This window comes from Panulirus ornatus, chromosome 1, assembly GCF_036320965.1.
Source record: "Panulirus ornatus isolate Po-2019 chromosome 1, ASM3632096v1, whole genome shotgun sequence".
Classification (NCBI taxonomy): Eukaryota; Metazoa; Arthropoda; class Malacostraca; order Decapoda; family Palinuridae; genus Panulirus; species Panulirus ornatus.
The window spans coordinates 15,731,835-15,749,329 of NC_092224.1; the positions used below are offsets into that span (position 1 = coordinate 15,731,835).

At 39.7% G+C, this 17,495-nt stretch overlaps 1 protein-coding gene across 3 annotated transcripts in view; it reads right to left on the reverse strand.

Annotated features, from left to right (window-relative positions):
* The window catches only part of emb (exportin-1 emb), a 149,085-nt gene extending 133,081 nt beyond the window's left edge, over positions 1-16,004 (reverse strand). The window contains exon 1 of one of the 3 annotated variants that reach the window (XM_071678569.1): positions 15,978-16,004. In XM_071678569.1, the coding sequence (XP_071534670.1) occupies positions 15,978-15,998 (21 nt within the window). In that variant the 5' untranslated portion in view covers positions 15,999-16,004. The other 2 variants (XM_071678751.1, XM_071678663.1) reach the window with 2 other exon arrangements.
* Positions 16,005-17,495: the final 1,491 nt, after the last annotated feature.

The window sequence follows — 17,495 nt, forward strand, 5'->3', positions numbered from 1 at the left end:
AACTCTGATACTGCAATTACCTATTTATATACTACAGTACAAGGAGGGAGTTCTATATTCATGAAGCCCAATCTCTTGAATGTTCTCTAACAATGTAATTCTTAAACTTCTATATAGAAAACTGTTAAAAAATATTGAGTAACATCTTTTTTAACAACTCTCCTGCTTATTTTCTTTTGAGGACCTTTAGATGTTCTATCTCTGTAACTTATGAAGAACTGTTCACAATCAACATCACTGCTGCCTTGTTAACACTCCTACTACAATGTCTCTTCAACTAATCCTTTCCATCTGCTATAGTGTTGCTTCCCTATCTGTTCTGCAGGTACTGGTACTATTTCTGCCACTGTTCTTGAGAACTATGTGTGTGTGTTCCAGACCTGGTGAACTAGACCCATAGCACACATCTGACTGCTGCTTCCCATTGTTAATGTGGAAAACGGCAACACAAGGATATACCAATACCCTAAACAGGGGAGAAATTACAAAAGAGACAGCCAGCACAAGTACAAAAACCACCTGGGTCAGGGCATGGTATAATTTTACTATTACCCTAATAGGGAAGAAATTACAAGAGACAGCCAGCACAAGTACAAGAAAACAATTAGGCCAGAGCTTGGTGCAATTTTCTGACATGGAAAAGATAAACCTCACACAAATGACTGGAACTGGGGAATCCTATTCGATAAAAATGGGGATAGAGGTGAAAGAATACTTCCCAAACATTCCTCACGTGTCGTACAAGGCGACTAAAGGGGACGGGAGCAGGGGGGCCAGAAACGCTCCCTTCCTTGTATTTTAACTTTCTAAAAGGGGAAACAGAAGAAGGAGTCACGTGGGGAGTGCTCATCCTCCTCGAAGGCTCAGATTGGGGGGTCTAAATGTGTGTGGATGTAACTAAGATGACAAAAAAGGAGAGATAGGTAGCATGTTTGAGGAAGGAACCCGGATGTTTTGGCTCTGAGTGAAACAAAGCTCAAGGGTAAAGGGGAAGAGTGGTTTGGGAATGTCTAGGAAGTAAAGTCAGGGGTTAGTGAGAGGACAAGAGTAAGGGGGGGAGTAGCACTACTCCAGAAACAGGAGTGGTGGGAGTATGTGATAGAGCATAATAAAGTAAACTCTAGATTGATATGGGTAAAACTGAAAGTGGATGGAGAGAGATGGGTGATTATTGGTGCATATGCACCTGGGCATGAGAAGAAAGATCATGAGAGGCAAGTGTTTTGGGAGCAGCTGAGTGAGTGTGTTAGTAGTTTTGATGCATGAGACCGGGTTATAGTGATGGGTGATTTCAATGCAAAGGTGAGTAATGTGGCAGTTGAGGGAATTATTGGTGTACATGGGGTGTTCAGTATTGTAAATGGAAATGGTGAAGAGCTTGTAGATTTATGTGCTGAAAAAGGACTGGTGATTGGGAATACCTGGTTTAAAAAGAGAGATATTCATAAGTATACATATGTAAGTAAGAGAGATGGCCAGAGAGCATTATTGGATTACGTGTTAACTGACAGGCACGAGAAAGAGAGACTTTTGGATGTTAATGTGCTGAGAGGTGAAACTGGAGGGATGTCTGATCATTATCCTGTGGAGGCGAAGGTGAAGATTTGTAGAGGTTTTCAATAAAGGAGAGAATGTTGGGGTGAAAAGAGTGGTAAGAGTAAGTGAGCTTAGAAAGAAGTTTTGTGTGAGGAAGTACCAGGAGAGACTGAGTGCAGAATGGAAAAAGGTGAGAACAAAGGACGTAAGGGGAGTGGGGAGGAATGGGATGTATTTAGGGAAGCAGTGATGGCTTGCACAAAAGATGCTTGTGGCATGAGAAGCGTGGAAGGTGGGCAGATTAGAAAGGGTAGTGAGCGGTGGGATGAAGAAGTAAGATTATTAGTGAAAGAGAAGAGAGAGGCATTTGGAGGATTTTTGCAGGGAAATAATGCAAATGAGTGGGAGACGTATAAAAGAAATAGGCAGGAGGTCAAGAGAAAGGTGCAAGAGGTGAAAAAAAGGGCAAGTGAGAGTTGGGGTGAGAGATATCATTAAATTTTAGGGAGAATAAAAAGATGTTCTCGAAGGAGGTAAATAAAGTGCGTAAGACAAGGGAACAAATGGGAAATTCAGTGAAGGGGGCTAATGGGGAGGTGATAACAAGTAGTGGTGATGTGAGAGAGAGATGGAGTGAGCATCTTGAAGGTTTGTTGAATGTGTTTGATGATAAGAGTGGCAGATATAGGGTGTTTTGGTAGAGGCAGTGTGCAAAAAGAGAGGGTTGGGAAAATGATTTGGTAAACAGAGAAGAGGTACTAAAAGCTCAATGGAAGATGAAAGCAGGGAAGGCAGCGGGTTTGGATGGTATTGCAGTGGAATTCATTAAAAAAGGGGGTGACTGTATTGTTGACAGGTTGGTAAGGTTATTCAATGTATGTATGACTCATGGTGAGGTGGCTGAGGATTGGCAGAATGCTTGCATAGTGCCATTGTACAAAGGCGAAGGGGATAAAAGTGAGTGCTCAAATTACAGAGGTATAAGTTTGTTGAGTATTCCTTGGAAATTATATGGGAGGGTATTGATTGAGAGGGTGAAGGCATGTAAAGAGCATCAGATAGGGGAAGAGCAGTGTGGTTTCAGAAGTGGTAGAGGATGTGTGGATCAGGTGTTTGCTTTGAAGAATGTATGTGAGAAATACTTAGAAAAGCAAATGGATTTGTATGTAGCATTTATGGATCTGGAGAAGGCATATGATAAGAGTTGATAGAAATGCTTTGTGGAAGGTATTAAGAATATATAGTGTGGGAGGCAAGTTGTTAGAAGCGGTGAAAAGTTTTTATCGAGGATGTAAGGCATGTGTACGTGTAGGAAAAGAGGAAAGTGATTGGTTCTCAGTGAATGTGGGTTTGCGGCAGGGGCGTGTGATGTCTCCATGGTTGTTTAATTTGTTTATGGATGGGGTTGTTAGGGAGGTGAATGCAAGAGTTTTGGAAAGAGAGGCAAGTATGCAGTCTGTTGCGGATGAGAGAGCTTGGGAAGTGAGTCAGTTGTTTGCTGATGATACAGCGCTGGTGGCTGATTCATGTGAGACACTGCAGAAGCTGGTGACAGAGTTTGGTAAAGTGAGTGAAAGAAGAAAGCTGAGAGTAAATGTGAATAAGAGAAAGGTTATTAGGTACAGTAGGGTTGAGGGACAAGTCAACTGGGAGGTGAGTTTGAATGGAGAGAGACTGGAGGAAGTGAAGTGTTTTAGATATCTGGGAGTGGATCTGGCAGCGGATGGAACCATGGAAGCGGAAGTGAATCATACGGTGGGGGAGGGGGTGAAAGTTCTGGGAGCGTTGAAGAATGTGTGGAAGTCGAGGACATTATCTTGGAAAGCAAAATTGGGTATGTTTGAAGGAATAGTGGTTCCAACAATGTTATATGGTTGCGAGGCGTGGGCTATAGATAGAGTTGTGCGCAGGAGGATGGATGTGCTGGAAATGAGATGTTTGAGGACAATATGTGGTATGAGGTGGTATGATCGACTAAGTAATAATAGGGTAAGAGAGATGTGTGGTAATATAAAGAGTGTGGTTGAGAGAGCAGAAGAGGGTGTTTTGAAATGATTTGGTCACATGGAAAGAATGAGTGAGGAAAGATTGACAAAGAGGGTATATGTGTCAGAGGTGGAGGGAATGAGGAGAAGTGGGAGACCAAATTAGAGGTGAAAAGATAGAGTGAAAAAGATTTTGAGTGATCAGGGCCTGAACATGCAGGAGGGTGAAAGGTGTGCAAGGAATAGAGTGAATTGGAACGATGTGGTACACCGGGGTCGACATGCTGTCAATGGATTGAACCAGGGCATGTGAAGCGTCTGGGGTAAACCATGGAAAGTTCTGTGGAGCCTGGATGTGGAAAGGGAGCTGTGGTTTCGGTGCATTATTACATGACAGCTAGAGACTGAATGTGAACGAATGTGGCCTTTGTTGTCTTTTTCTAGTGCTACCTCGTACACATGAGGGGGGGAAGGGGTTTTTATTTCACGTGTGGCGGGGTGGTGATGGGAATGAATAAAGGCAGCCAGCATGAATTATGTAAATGTGTATATATGTATATGTCTGTATATATATGTATACGCTGAGATGTATAGGTATGTATATTTGCGTGTGTGGATGTGTATGTGGGTGGGTTGGGCCATTCTTTCATCTGTTTCCTTGCGCTACCTCGCTAACGCGGGAGACAGCGACAAAGCAAAATGAATAAATTAATAAAATGAAATTACAAGTGGAATGTTCCACACTTGACCTCATTTGCTCATACTGGGCTCTGAATCTCTGTTGGTGCCAGTTTGTTACAAGCCATCATCACTGCCAGACCCACATGCATTACTCACTGTGTTTTTTGCTTATTCTATGGTCTGTGGTACAAAAATATTGTTGAAAATGTCAAAAAGGCCTGCAGATAACGAGACTCCAGTTGTTCATTTACTGACCAACAGTGAAATACCTGAAATGATTCTGAATCGAGGTGATTGTTATAATACAGACGATGAAGATGACTGCTAACTGCAGAAAAAGAGCTAGACGAAAAGATGAAAATAAATTATGGACTTAATGAAGGACCAGAGCAGCATGCATTCATAACAGAACAAGAAATCATGTCAGTTCATATAATTAAATCAGCATGCATTCATAACAGAACAAGAAATCATGTCAGTTCATATAATTAAACAGACTTCTTCCCTCCAAGTTTCTCAGGCCATATGTGGTTCTAGTAACTGTCTCTGCATTCATCTTCTTTTGTAAGCAGAGATCGCCTTTTTTTTTTGTAAGTATAAAACATTATTTTCATGTGAAATCTGAATTTCACATCCACCTAAAATGCCATGTTCGAGCATAGCATGACCAGCAACATCATTGCACTGAAATTTTTCTGTTAGTTTTCATTACATTTACAGCTACCCATTATTATTGTAAATTAAATGCTAATTTGTTTTCATATCTCGTATAAAACCTAAAAAATAAAATGCAGTGTACTGTAACCTTTTAATCAAAACACAGCATCGTAGATGGATAGTGAAAAAAGCAGTTGTTTGTAGCTGTTACTGTTTAACAGCTGATAAAGGTATTCTGCTGATGCTACTGTGCTGCTTAGTTACCTTAAACATATTTTTTTTACTGTAAAGTACTCTTGTGTGAATAAACCTACGAAAATCACTGCTTATCAGTAGCATATAAATTCAGAGTCAGGATGAAGGTTATGCCAAACAGCCACAGATTGTTTACATGGGCAACTGAGGTTGTGACACCTAAGCTTTCTAATGGTTCAATGCTACACAAACTTTGTTTTATGTGCAAAATTGTTAAAAATATTGCATAAATTACCTTTAGGCTAAATGTATAAGGTGTATATGAAATAGATTTTTAGACTTGGGTCCTATCCCCAAAATATCTCATTATGTATATGCAAATACTGCAAAATCTAAAATACAAAACACTTCTAGTCCCAGGTATGCACGTGCACAAGGTAGCACTAGGAAAAGACAAAAAAAAGGCCACATTTGTTCACACTCAGTCTCTAGCTGTCATGTGTAATGCACCGAAACCACAGTTCCCTTTCCACATCCAAGCCACACAAAACTTTCCATGGTTTACCCCAGTCGCTTCAAATGCCCTGATTCAATCCACTGGCAGCACATCGACCCCAGTATACCACATCGTTCCAATTCACTCTATTCCTTGCACGCCTTTCACCCTCCTGTATGTTCAGGCCTTTTCACTTCATCCTTCCACCTTCAATTTGGTCTCCCGCTTCTCCTCATTCCTTCTACCTCTGACACATACATCCCCTTTGTCAATCTTTCCTCACTCATTCTCTCCATGTGACCAAAACATTTCAACATACCCTCGTCTGCTCTCTCAACCACACTCTTTTTATTACTACACATCTCTTTTACCCTTTCATTACTTACTCGATCAAACCACCTCACACCACATATTATCCTCAAACATTTCATTTCCAAAACATCCACCCTCCTCCGCACAACCCTATCTATAGCCCATGCCTTGCAACCATATAACATTGTTGGAACCACTATTCATTCAAACATACCCTTTTTACTTTCCAAGATAACGTTCTCGCCTTCCAAACATTCTTCAACACTCCCAGAACTTTCACCCCCTCACCCACCCTGTGACTCACTTCTGCTTCCATGGTTCCATCCGCTGTTAATCCACTCCAATATCTGAAACACTTCACTTCCTCCCAATATTTCCCCATGAATTAGAAGTAATTTGTAAAAAAAAAAATATATATATACATATACTTAATCAGTTTCCCGCGTCAGCAAGGTAGCGCCAGGAAACAGACGAGGAATGGCCCACCCACTCATAGACACATATACACACACAGACATGTATATTCTATTCATTTTGCTTTGTTACTGTCTCCCGCGTTTGCGAGGCAGCACAAGGAAACAGATGAAAGAAATGGCCCAACCCATCCCCATACACATGTATATACATACACGTCCACACACGCAAATATACATACCTATACATCTCAATGTACACATATATATACACACACAGACACATATATATACCCATGCACACAATTCACAGTCTGCCTTTATTCATCCCCATCGCCACCTCGCCACACATGGAATACCATCCCCCTCCCCCCTCATGTGTGCGAGGTAGCGCTAGGAAAAGACAACAAAAGCCCCATTCGTTCACACTCAGTCTCTAGCTGTCATGCAATAATGCCCGAAACCACAGCTCCCTTTCCACATCCAGGCCCCACACAACTTTCCATGGTTTACCCCAGACGCTTCACATCCCCTGATTCAATCCACTGACAGCACGTCAACCCCAGTATACCACATCGATCCAATTCACTCTATTCCTTGCATGCCTTTCACCCTCCAGTGTGTCCAAGCCCCGATGACTCAAAATCTTTTTCGCTCCATTCTTCCACCTCCAATTTGGTCTCCCGCTTGTTCTCCACCTCTCACACATATATCCTCTTTGTCAATCTTTCCTCACTCATTCCCTCTGTATGTCCAAACCATTTCAACTCATCCTCTTCAGCTCTCTCAACCACAATCTTTTTATTACCACATATCTCTCTTACCCTTTCATTACTTAATTAAACCACCTCACACCACATATTCCTCAAACATTTCATTTCCAACACATCCACCCTCCTCTGTACAACCCTATGTACAGCCCAAGCCTCACAACCATATAACATTGTTGGAACCACTATTCCTTCAAACATACACATTTTTGCTCTCCAAGATAACGTTTTCTCCTTCCACACATTCTTCATCGCTCCCAGAACCTTCGCCCCCTCCCCCACCCTGACTCATTTCAGCTTCCATGGTTCCATCCACTGCCAAGTCCACTCCCAGATATACAAATCACTTCACTTCCTCCAGTCTTTCTCCATTCAAACTTACATCTCAATTAACTTGTCCTTCAAGCCTACTGAACCTAATAACCTTGCTCTGATTCACATTCACTCTCAACTTTCTTCTTTCACACAACTTTCCAAACTCAGTCGCCAAACTCTGCAGTTTCACACTCATTCAGCCACCACACACACACACATATTATTTTATTATATTACTATACTTAATCACTGTTTCCCACATCAGCAAGGTAGTGGCAGGAAACAGATGAAGAATGGCCCAACCACTCATATACACATATATGTGCATAAATGCCCATATACGTACATGTACATACATATACATATCAACATATACATACACATATATGCACATGCAAATATTCATGCTTGCCTTCATCCATTCCTGTCGCTACCCCACCCCACAGGAAACAACGTCACTACCCCTGCTTTAGCGAGGCAGCACCAGGAAAACAGACAAAAAGACCACATTCATTCACTCTCTCTCTCTCTCTCACAAATGAATGTGTAATCAAGTAAATTCCTTCTAATCCATGGGAAAATGAAACACAAAAAGTTCCCAAGTGCACTTTTGTGTAATAATCACATCATCAGGGGAGATACAAGAAAGAAATTTAACAGTTAGTTGATACAGAAGGAAGAGATGTAGCTACGACTCTATTTGCTAATCAAGTGAAAAATCTGCTCTCACTCATGCCTTGGCTCAGTCCATTTAATTACCAAAAGACTATTTTCTATGAATGAGTCCCAGTGATATTCAGGACCTTCCTAAATGCTTACAGCACAAGGCTACACTACTTACAGTATGTAGATAACCTCTCAACCACATCACTACTCCCTGAAACCACAGGAACAACAACAAACATGCACCATTACATTACACAACTGAAACAATGGCTTACCCAAAAGAGAATGCCACCATCTTCACAGAAATCTTCAGTCACTCTTTTAACCCTTGACAGACATGATTCAAATTCACATCCTCCAGTCCACTTCAATGGATGTCACTCCCTATGAATGAAACACCAACCATTCTAGGCGTCACGATAGAAAAGTTTCGAGAACAGAATAAGACTTGCAGCACAGGAGCTGAAGCATGACATATTCTGCAATACTATGTTACCTGATACAGGTTATCATTAGTCTTCAGGAAAATACCTGGTTGAACAAAAAGAGCCAATGAAAACCTTACATAACCTCCCTAGCACTCAAGACATATCTCAATTTTCATTATTTTACACAAAACATCAGGAAAACCGATGAGTGAACACTACATAAATGGATGCTAGACACTGATGCCTCTACCACCAGTTCATTCCTATATATCTATTACCATTGGCCCATACCAGAATTTACCAACACTAGCATACCTAACCAAATCAAACATAATCCAACTTAATGAAACTAAATCAAACCAAAAATAATGTAACCTAACTGTACTAAATCTAACCTAAGGTAGGAGACATACTATCAGCAGGGACTGAAGTTTCAGCAAGGGATGGAATGTTGGCCAATCATTTGTAATGAATTCAAATCTGACTTGTTTTCTCCTGAAACTGTAACCACCAGTTTCTCACATTATTTGAGTAAGTAGATTTTTATACATGTACTTATCATCATATCCAGACACCAAATGAAAGGTCATATAAGTTACTGTTTGTGATTCAATGATTCTGTTAACCGTTTTATTAATTAGCAGTGATGGGAAAGCAAATCAGACCACTAAGAAAGTCAACTGCAGGCCACTAAACACCACAAAGTCCATAGGTTATTTTTGCTTGTCTTAAACATGACTTTTCACCCTCAATGACCATCTCAACAGGAAAATAACTTCACTAAAACAATAGATTTGATTCCAAAATGGAAAACAAGCCATGTCAAAGTAATAGACTAAATTAGCTCTTAGTCCAGTGAGATGCACATACCACAAGTGGGCTATGCACCTTAGCTGACCATAGGTGCAAATAACATGCTCATTTTGCTCTCTCTGATTGGTCTGGCATTCTAATGTCACTCAAGACCTAGAGGCAACAAAAATCCTGAGAAAGCAGGGTTGGCACAGGTACTAGAGATACTTCAACGAACAGCATAACATTTATACATATATGAATATGAGTGTAAGCTAAAAATCACTGGGTCACACCAGTTTATCAACAGTATATGACAGAAGCACTCATATTTCAAAAACATACTGTAATTACAGTAATCAATGTTACCTGACAACAATTTGAATTTGAAACAGTCCTGACGTGCTCTTTACAAAGTAGTCCATGGTATATCTAGGTTGCCGGAGACATTCACAGCAGAAAATTTGCAGCTGCATAGTAAAAAAAACATTACTCCAAATCCTGTCCCTTGGTCAAAATCACTTCAATTAAACATCAAGTCCTTTGCCATGTGTAACTTCCAAGCTCTCAAACTATTATAATCTAAAGTGTCCCGAAACTGGAACTTCACCTAATAACCTACCCAAAAAGTTTTCTAAATACAACAGCAATGCTCTACTTCACTTCTGCTTGGAGTTTCTTGAACAACAAATACCATAACTGTGAAAATAAGACTAAACAACTTCAGAAGCATTGGAGACTTACAGCAAGGACATTCTACTGATATAGGTGAAATCAGTAGCAAATGGTGTGTGCTAACATAAAAAGAACTAAGTGCTACCAATATAGAAAAATGATTGCAAGAGGTCAGTTGGCAGTGGCTGTCGACACAATACTGAAAAATATAATACATAAACATGTATGGGATGAAAATAAGTGTAGAACTCAAACTAAGAATTTGAAGAATGTAAATAAACAAATAAAAAGCTTATAATCACAGATTCTCTTCTTGAGTTGTTAGTTGGAAAAAGTGCACAGTAATAACAAAAAATCATACCTTTTGCTTTATTTTTGGCAAGCAAACTTTAACTTTACAGAGTTACTTATTCAAGATAAAACAAAAATAAGTTTGAAAACCAGATCTACATAAGAAAAATATAGCCTTTTATGTTGCCTGAAATACCTTTTCAAAAAAGATCTGCATTACAAACCATTTAGAGGACCACCAATTAATAAACAACTTTCAGCATGGTTTCTGAAAAAACTATTCATGTCTAACAAATCAACTTGATTTATTAAATATGAAAATGTATGAGTAATGCAAAGTAGTTGATGTCACCTATCTAGATTTTCAATGTGCATTAAACAAAGTTCACATCAAGGTTACTAACTAAAATGAAGCAACATGGCATAGATGGAGTTGGAGCAGTACTTACGCATTTAGGAAATTGGTTCAATGGCCACAAACAGATTTGATTAACAGACAAATCTCACAAAGGTTAAACATAAAAAGTGGTGTACTGCATGGATAAGTCTTAGAACCAGTTCTCTTTCTCACTTATATTCATAAGTACATAGACATGCTAACAAGATGATTCAGACTGATAAACAAATCCTATAAGAGCCAACAAAGTGACTTATATCTATTCAATTCAGAACTGAGAGGTTTAATGGGAGATCTGACAAGAGCTTTGATAATCTCAATCTCACGACTTACACAGGGATAGATTCATCCGATTTCACTCACACTAATGGTTACAAACTCATAGGCAAATGTTTTACCTTGAATGAGGCCATTCTTTTTCTTCAAAAGGATTGTTATCGAAAGGAATTACTAACAAGAGTGGTTGAAAATAGTACCATAGATATATTCAAGAACAGACTTGACAAATATATTTTTTCAAATCCATGAGTGACATCATTTGTGCCTCCATAGGTACATGAAAAGTTCATATTTACCTATTCTAAATATCTGTATGTCTTTCTACTCTTACCACACTGATCTGAGTTTTATATCTCTTCCACAATCAAAAACAGCCTCAAAAGGGACCTAGTGGTTTGTTGCTGAATTCATCAGTATTTCTGTTTGAACACCTATCATCAGTAATATGAATTAATGTATAACATCTCCACACAAACTAATTTGTACCAATTCAAACACCAAGAACTCAAATGTATTAGTGTAATGAAAGTAAGAAAAAAAAAAGAAGGAAATATCTAAATACTCCTGCACTGTACCAGGCAGTGCTAATGGCAATTTGCCCTCATTCACAAGAAAATGTTGACCCTCCTACAGGATTGGGGAGGTACAATTCTTTCTTCTCCAGAATAAGTGCTCTACCAACTTCTACAGGCAGTATATGAATTAATGAGCATTATGATATATATATATATATATATATATATATATATTATACATTTCTTTTTTTTTGTCGGTCTCCCGCGTTTGCAAGGTAGCGCGAGGAAACAGACGAAAGAAATGGCCCAACCCACCCCCATATACATGTATATACATACGTCCACACACGCAAATATACATACCTACACAGCTTTCCATGGTTTACCCCAGGCGCTTCACATGCCCTGATTCAATCCACTGACAGCACGTCAACCCCGGTATACCACATCGCTCCGATTCACTCTATTCCTTGCCCTCCTTTCACCCTCCTGCATGTTCAGGCCCCGATCACACAAAACCCTTTTCACTCCATCTTTCCACCTCCAATTTGGTCTCCCTCTTCTCCTCGTTCCCTCCACCTCCGACACATATATCCTCTTGGTTAATCCTTCCTCACTCATTCTCTCCATGTGCCCAAACCATTTCAAAACACCCTCTTCTGCTCTCTCAACCACGCTCTTTTTATTTCCACACATCTCTCTTACCCTTACGTTACTTACTCGATCACACCACCTCACACCACACATTGTCCTCAAACATCTCATTTCCAGCACATCCATCCTCCTGCGCACAACTCTATCCATAGCCCACGCCTCGCAACCATACAACATTGTTGGAACCACTATTCCTTCAAACATACCCATTTTTGCTTTCCGAGATAATGTTCTCGACTTCCACACATTCTTCAAGGCTCCCAGAATTTTCGCCCCCTCCCCCACCCTATGATCCACTTCCGCTTCCATGGTTCCATCCGCTGCCAGATCCACTCCCAGATATCTAAAACACTTCACTTCCTCCAGTTTTTCTCCATTCAAACTCACCTCCCAATTGACTTGACCCTCAACCCTACTGTACCTAATAACCTTGCTCTTATTCACATTTACTCTTAACTTTCTTCTTTCACACACTTTACCAAACTCAGTCACCAGCTTCTGCAGTTTCTCACATGAATCGGCCACCAGCGCTGTATCATCAACGAACAACAACTGACTCACTTCCCAAGCTCTCTCATCCCCAACAGACTTCATATATATATATATATATATATATATATATATATATATATATATTTTTTTTTTATACCTCGTCACTGTCTCCCGCGGTTGCGAGGTAGCGCAAGGAAACAGACGAAAGAAATGGCCCAAACCCCCCCCATACACATGTACATACACACGTCCACACACGCAAAATACATACCTACACAGCTTTCCATGGTTTACCCCGGACGCTTCACATGCCTTGATTCAATCCACTGACAGCACGTCAACCCCTGTATACCACATCGCTCCAATTCACTCTATTCCTTGCCCTCCTTTCACCCTCCTGCATGTTCAGGCCCCGATCACACAAAATCCTTTTCACTCCATCTTTCCACCTCCAATTTGGTCTCCCTCTTCTCCTCGTTCCCTCCACCTCCGACACATATATCCTCTTGGTCAATCTTTCCTCACTCATTCTCTCCATGTGCCCAAACCATTTCAAAACACCCTCTTCTGCTCTCTCAACCACGCTCTTTTTATTTCCACACATCTCTCTTACCCTTACGTTACTTACTCGATCAAACCACCTCACACCACACATTGTCCTCAAACATCTCATTTCCAGCACATCCATCCTCCTGCGCACAACTCTATCCATAGCCCACGCCTCGCAACCATACAACATTGTTGGAACCACTATTCCTTCAAACATACCCATTTTTGCTTTCCGAGATAATGTTCTCGACTTCCACACATTTTTCAAGGCTCCCAAAATTTTCGCCCCCTCCCCCACCCTATGATCCACTTCCGCTTCCATGGTTCCATCCGCTGACAGATCCACTCCCAGATATCTAAAACACTTCACTTCCTCCAGTTTTTCTCCATTCAAACTCACCTCCCAATTGACTTGACCCTCAACCCTACTGTACCTAATAACCTTGCTCTTATTCACATTTATATATATATATATATATATATATATATATATATATATATATATATATATATATATATATATATATATTATCCCTGGGGAGAGGGGAGAAAGAATACTTCCCACGTATTCCCTGCGTGTCATAGAAGGCGACTAAAAGGGAAGGGAGCGTGGGGCTGGAAATCCTCCCCCTCTCGTTTTTTTTTTAATTTTCCAAAAGAAGGAACAGAGAAGGGGGCCAGGTGAGGATATTCCCTCAAAGGCCCAGTCCTCTGCTCTTAACGCTACCTCGCTAACGCAGGAAATGGCGAATAGTTTGAAAGAAAAGAAAGATATATATATCATAGCGCTCATTAATTCATATACTGTGAACATATTCTAAATTATGCTCTGCAGCATATATTCTGTTCTCTATGCATTGCATTACCAATGCAGAACAAAATTAGTATCAAAATTATTAGGCAGAGCTGTGCTGTTATTTACTTTTCAATGGTATACTTGACATACTCATGATTTCAGCATAATATTATACACCAAAAATAATAAAGATGATATTCCCATTCCATAAGTGATCCATACAAAGATGATTCGTGGTCGTTGGTACCATCGTTGCCCAACCACCCATACAATCAGTCATACAAAGTGGTCTTCAGCAGCAACTGAGATTTTGAGTAAACATTTATGTGGTGAACTGCTATGGGTGTATAAAAGAAGGTTGGATGATGCATTGAATAACCACTCATAGCATGATTACTATTCGTGTGGTATGGAGAGAGTTTTACATTTGCATTGCCCCGTCTCTCAACCCTGTATATGTCTTTACTCCCGTTTCTATGCACACCATAACCTAGCACAATGTTCAGTCATGTCTAGTATATTTTCAATAGAAAATTAAATTGCAAGGTAAATATTGGCTACAGGACGCTTAGGTAAGCTTTCATAGGTCATGGTTATTACTTATAAGTCTGTTGATTACTAAATTTCACCTTCCTTTACGTAAAATAACCCATTTTGCCCCAGATATCAATTTCTATTAATGCTAGTGCCTTATCTAATACTGGGGATCATAATGCAACTAGTCACGAGCTACAGCCTTTGACTTAATTCTCTAATCACTGTACTAAGATTCAAATAAATTCAAAACCCTACGCCAGTTTAAATGAGTAGCTCAACACATCATTTACAGTCCTAATATTTGCCATATACTAAAGAACAGAAAAACTACAATATTCCATACATTACAAATGTCTTCAATCCAAATTCATATAATATTCATATATAAACAAGTGTATGTAAATCACCCTTAGTTAACTAGGATATATATATATATATATATATATATATATATATATATATATATATATATATATATATATATATATATATTACTGATCTAATGCTTGATTACAGGTTAATTACAGTGGATAATACTTCTGATCCTATTTCAAATCCAATGCAACCCCAACCATGATAAGACTTTCATCAGACGCTGAACAAAATACAGCAAAATGTAGAATAATGAAAGCATTTCAGTTCTGGACACAGTTAACCGTATTGCAGCGGGAGCCTTGCCTGTCCGGGCCTATGGCCCCACATGCCATCACCAGGAAGCAAATCTTCACACACCCAAATCTTGCATCACACTCCCCAACATGGAAGGCATTCCACGCCCTACACACGCCACCTTTTTCAGCATAATTCATATTTCAATGCTTAATTGGTGCAGGAGTAACACAGGAACATGAGGAGAGCTGTTATTTTACCATCTCGTGGGGAGGCTGGCGGGGCCGGGACTGGAGGCAGGAGCGGTCAAAATCCTTTTCGCCTCACGTGCGAACTATTTCCTGAGAGGGAAAAACACCTTTTGCCTTTCCTCCACACTGTCAATTTCCATCCACTGCACAATCCTTTCGAACCTCACATACACAGCGACTGAATGGCTGGACTATTCAGCACAGAGTAGCGGTGGCCCTGGCTGCACCCAGTATCCGGAACATACTGGAATCGAGTGAAGTTCATTTCAAAACACCAGAGCTGCAACTCGTGCTGGCCCCATCGTCACCTTACCTTCTGCTTTTCTCCCAGCTATAGCGGCAGATCTCCTTCTTCGGGACATGCACAGTGGAGTAGGTGGCCCTTGACAACTAAGTACACAGCCTAATGCCGTTTCAAGTCCCTGAAAATAGGGATAAATAGGGTTTCGTGTCCCGAGAAGTAAGACGTTCAATCCATACGCCATGAAAATTTCGGTTTGAAACTGGTACAAACCGGATCGCAGGGACAAGGTCTTCAGTATTTGCCATCAATTGTTTCCTAACTCACTCTACTTCCACTCTCTATCGAAACTGGGACATATAGCTTTTTTATTTAAAAGCTCTACTGGCTTCATCATGAGTTAAAATTCAAGGTTTTTTCAATGTAATATGTGCTTTCTTTGTACCACGGTCGACATCATAAGCATGTATCGTCTTCCCGCGTTAAATCAAGGGCTGGGATTGGCCATCAGCAGAACCTCTAAGCCAATCAGGGACAAGTTTATAAACCACTACGTTTTCTTCACCATCTGCTTTGTGGCGCCAGTTTTCAAACTAGCAGTGTGACTCATTCATATATATATATATATATATATATATATATATATATATATATATATATATATATATATATATATATATATGTGTGTGTGTGTGTGTGTGTGTGTGTATTATATATTGCGTAAAAGGTACGCACCATAATTAAACCATAATACGATACACGTCTGACGCTTATAGATAACTAGATATTAGTATATACCACTGTTCATAGTAAAACACATGTATATGACATTATGTGAATTCTTGAATGAATTATAGTAATAAGAATACGAAACATAGTCTTCCGAAATTACAACAAAAGTTAGGTGCCATTAGGTTTTCCACAAGTACTAGAAACCTTCTGTGAAACAAAATGGATACATCATAATCATGGGCGTATTTTCATACAATCTCTCTCTCTCTCTCTCTCTCTCTCTCTCTCTCTCTCTCTCTCTCTCTCTCTCTCTCTCTCTCTCTCTCTCTCTCTCAGTACCTGTACTTCTATTGGTATTGTTTATAAAATCTGAGTGCCTGTATAAAAATGATTGGTTCATTTGAATGTTTATTATGTACAGTTTCTAGAAGGTAAATCCGAATCTATAATTGAACTAAAATCAGTGAATTGCACAATCCATTCCATTCTTTTACAAAGTTTATACACAATCCAGTTTCCGATTTTGCCTCTCTGGTTCAGTGCTTAAGATCTTATATATAAATTCAATTAGTATACTTAAGAAAGTCAGCTAAGTAATGAAGCACACAAACTTTGATAATTTACGTGTGAAGTAAATTTCAAACCGAAAGGTTTAATGCATTACAGATTGCTATATATCACTTTAGGCAGTGTTATGAAAATTATCCTTACTTGACTCGTACTAACTGACCATTCAGAGTGGAAGTCCGGATGTCCACTTATGATAAGCTGACATATCAGAACATTATGTGAAGACTTATGGTAAAGATATTCACCTCAATTTTCAAATAGTATATGTCCAGTAGCCTCATGGAAGCATGTGTGTCCACAGTGGGGGAGAAAGGGAGTGAATGCCTACCAGAAAAATGAGAAAATAGTATATGTATATCTCTAAGCACTCAGTAAATCAAGTAAGTCCATCTTATCCTGCTTTGGGGAGTTTCCCACATCTTATTACCCTTTCCTCGACAGGCTTCCCTTTGGGGGGTTTGTCCCAGTGATTAAAGTTTTCCCATTTCCCCTGGAAAACGTCCTATGGACGCCCATGGATGAAAATGTTGTTAATATAGTGGAGAAAGATTCTATGGAAATAACGCAGTCCGCATTTTGAGTAAGGTCCCCCGTAAATTTATCATAGAAAACAGGAAGATTATTGATGACGTCATTCTTCAGTGACGTAAGCGGGTGGAAG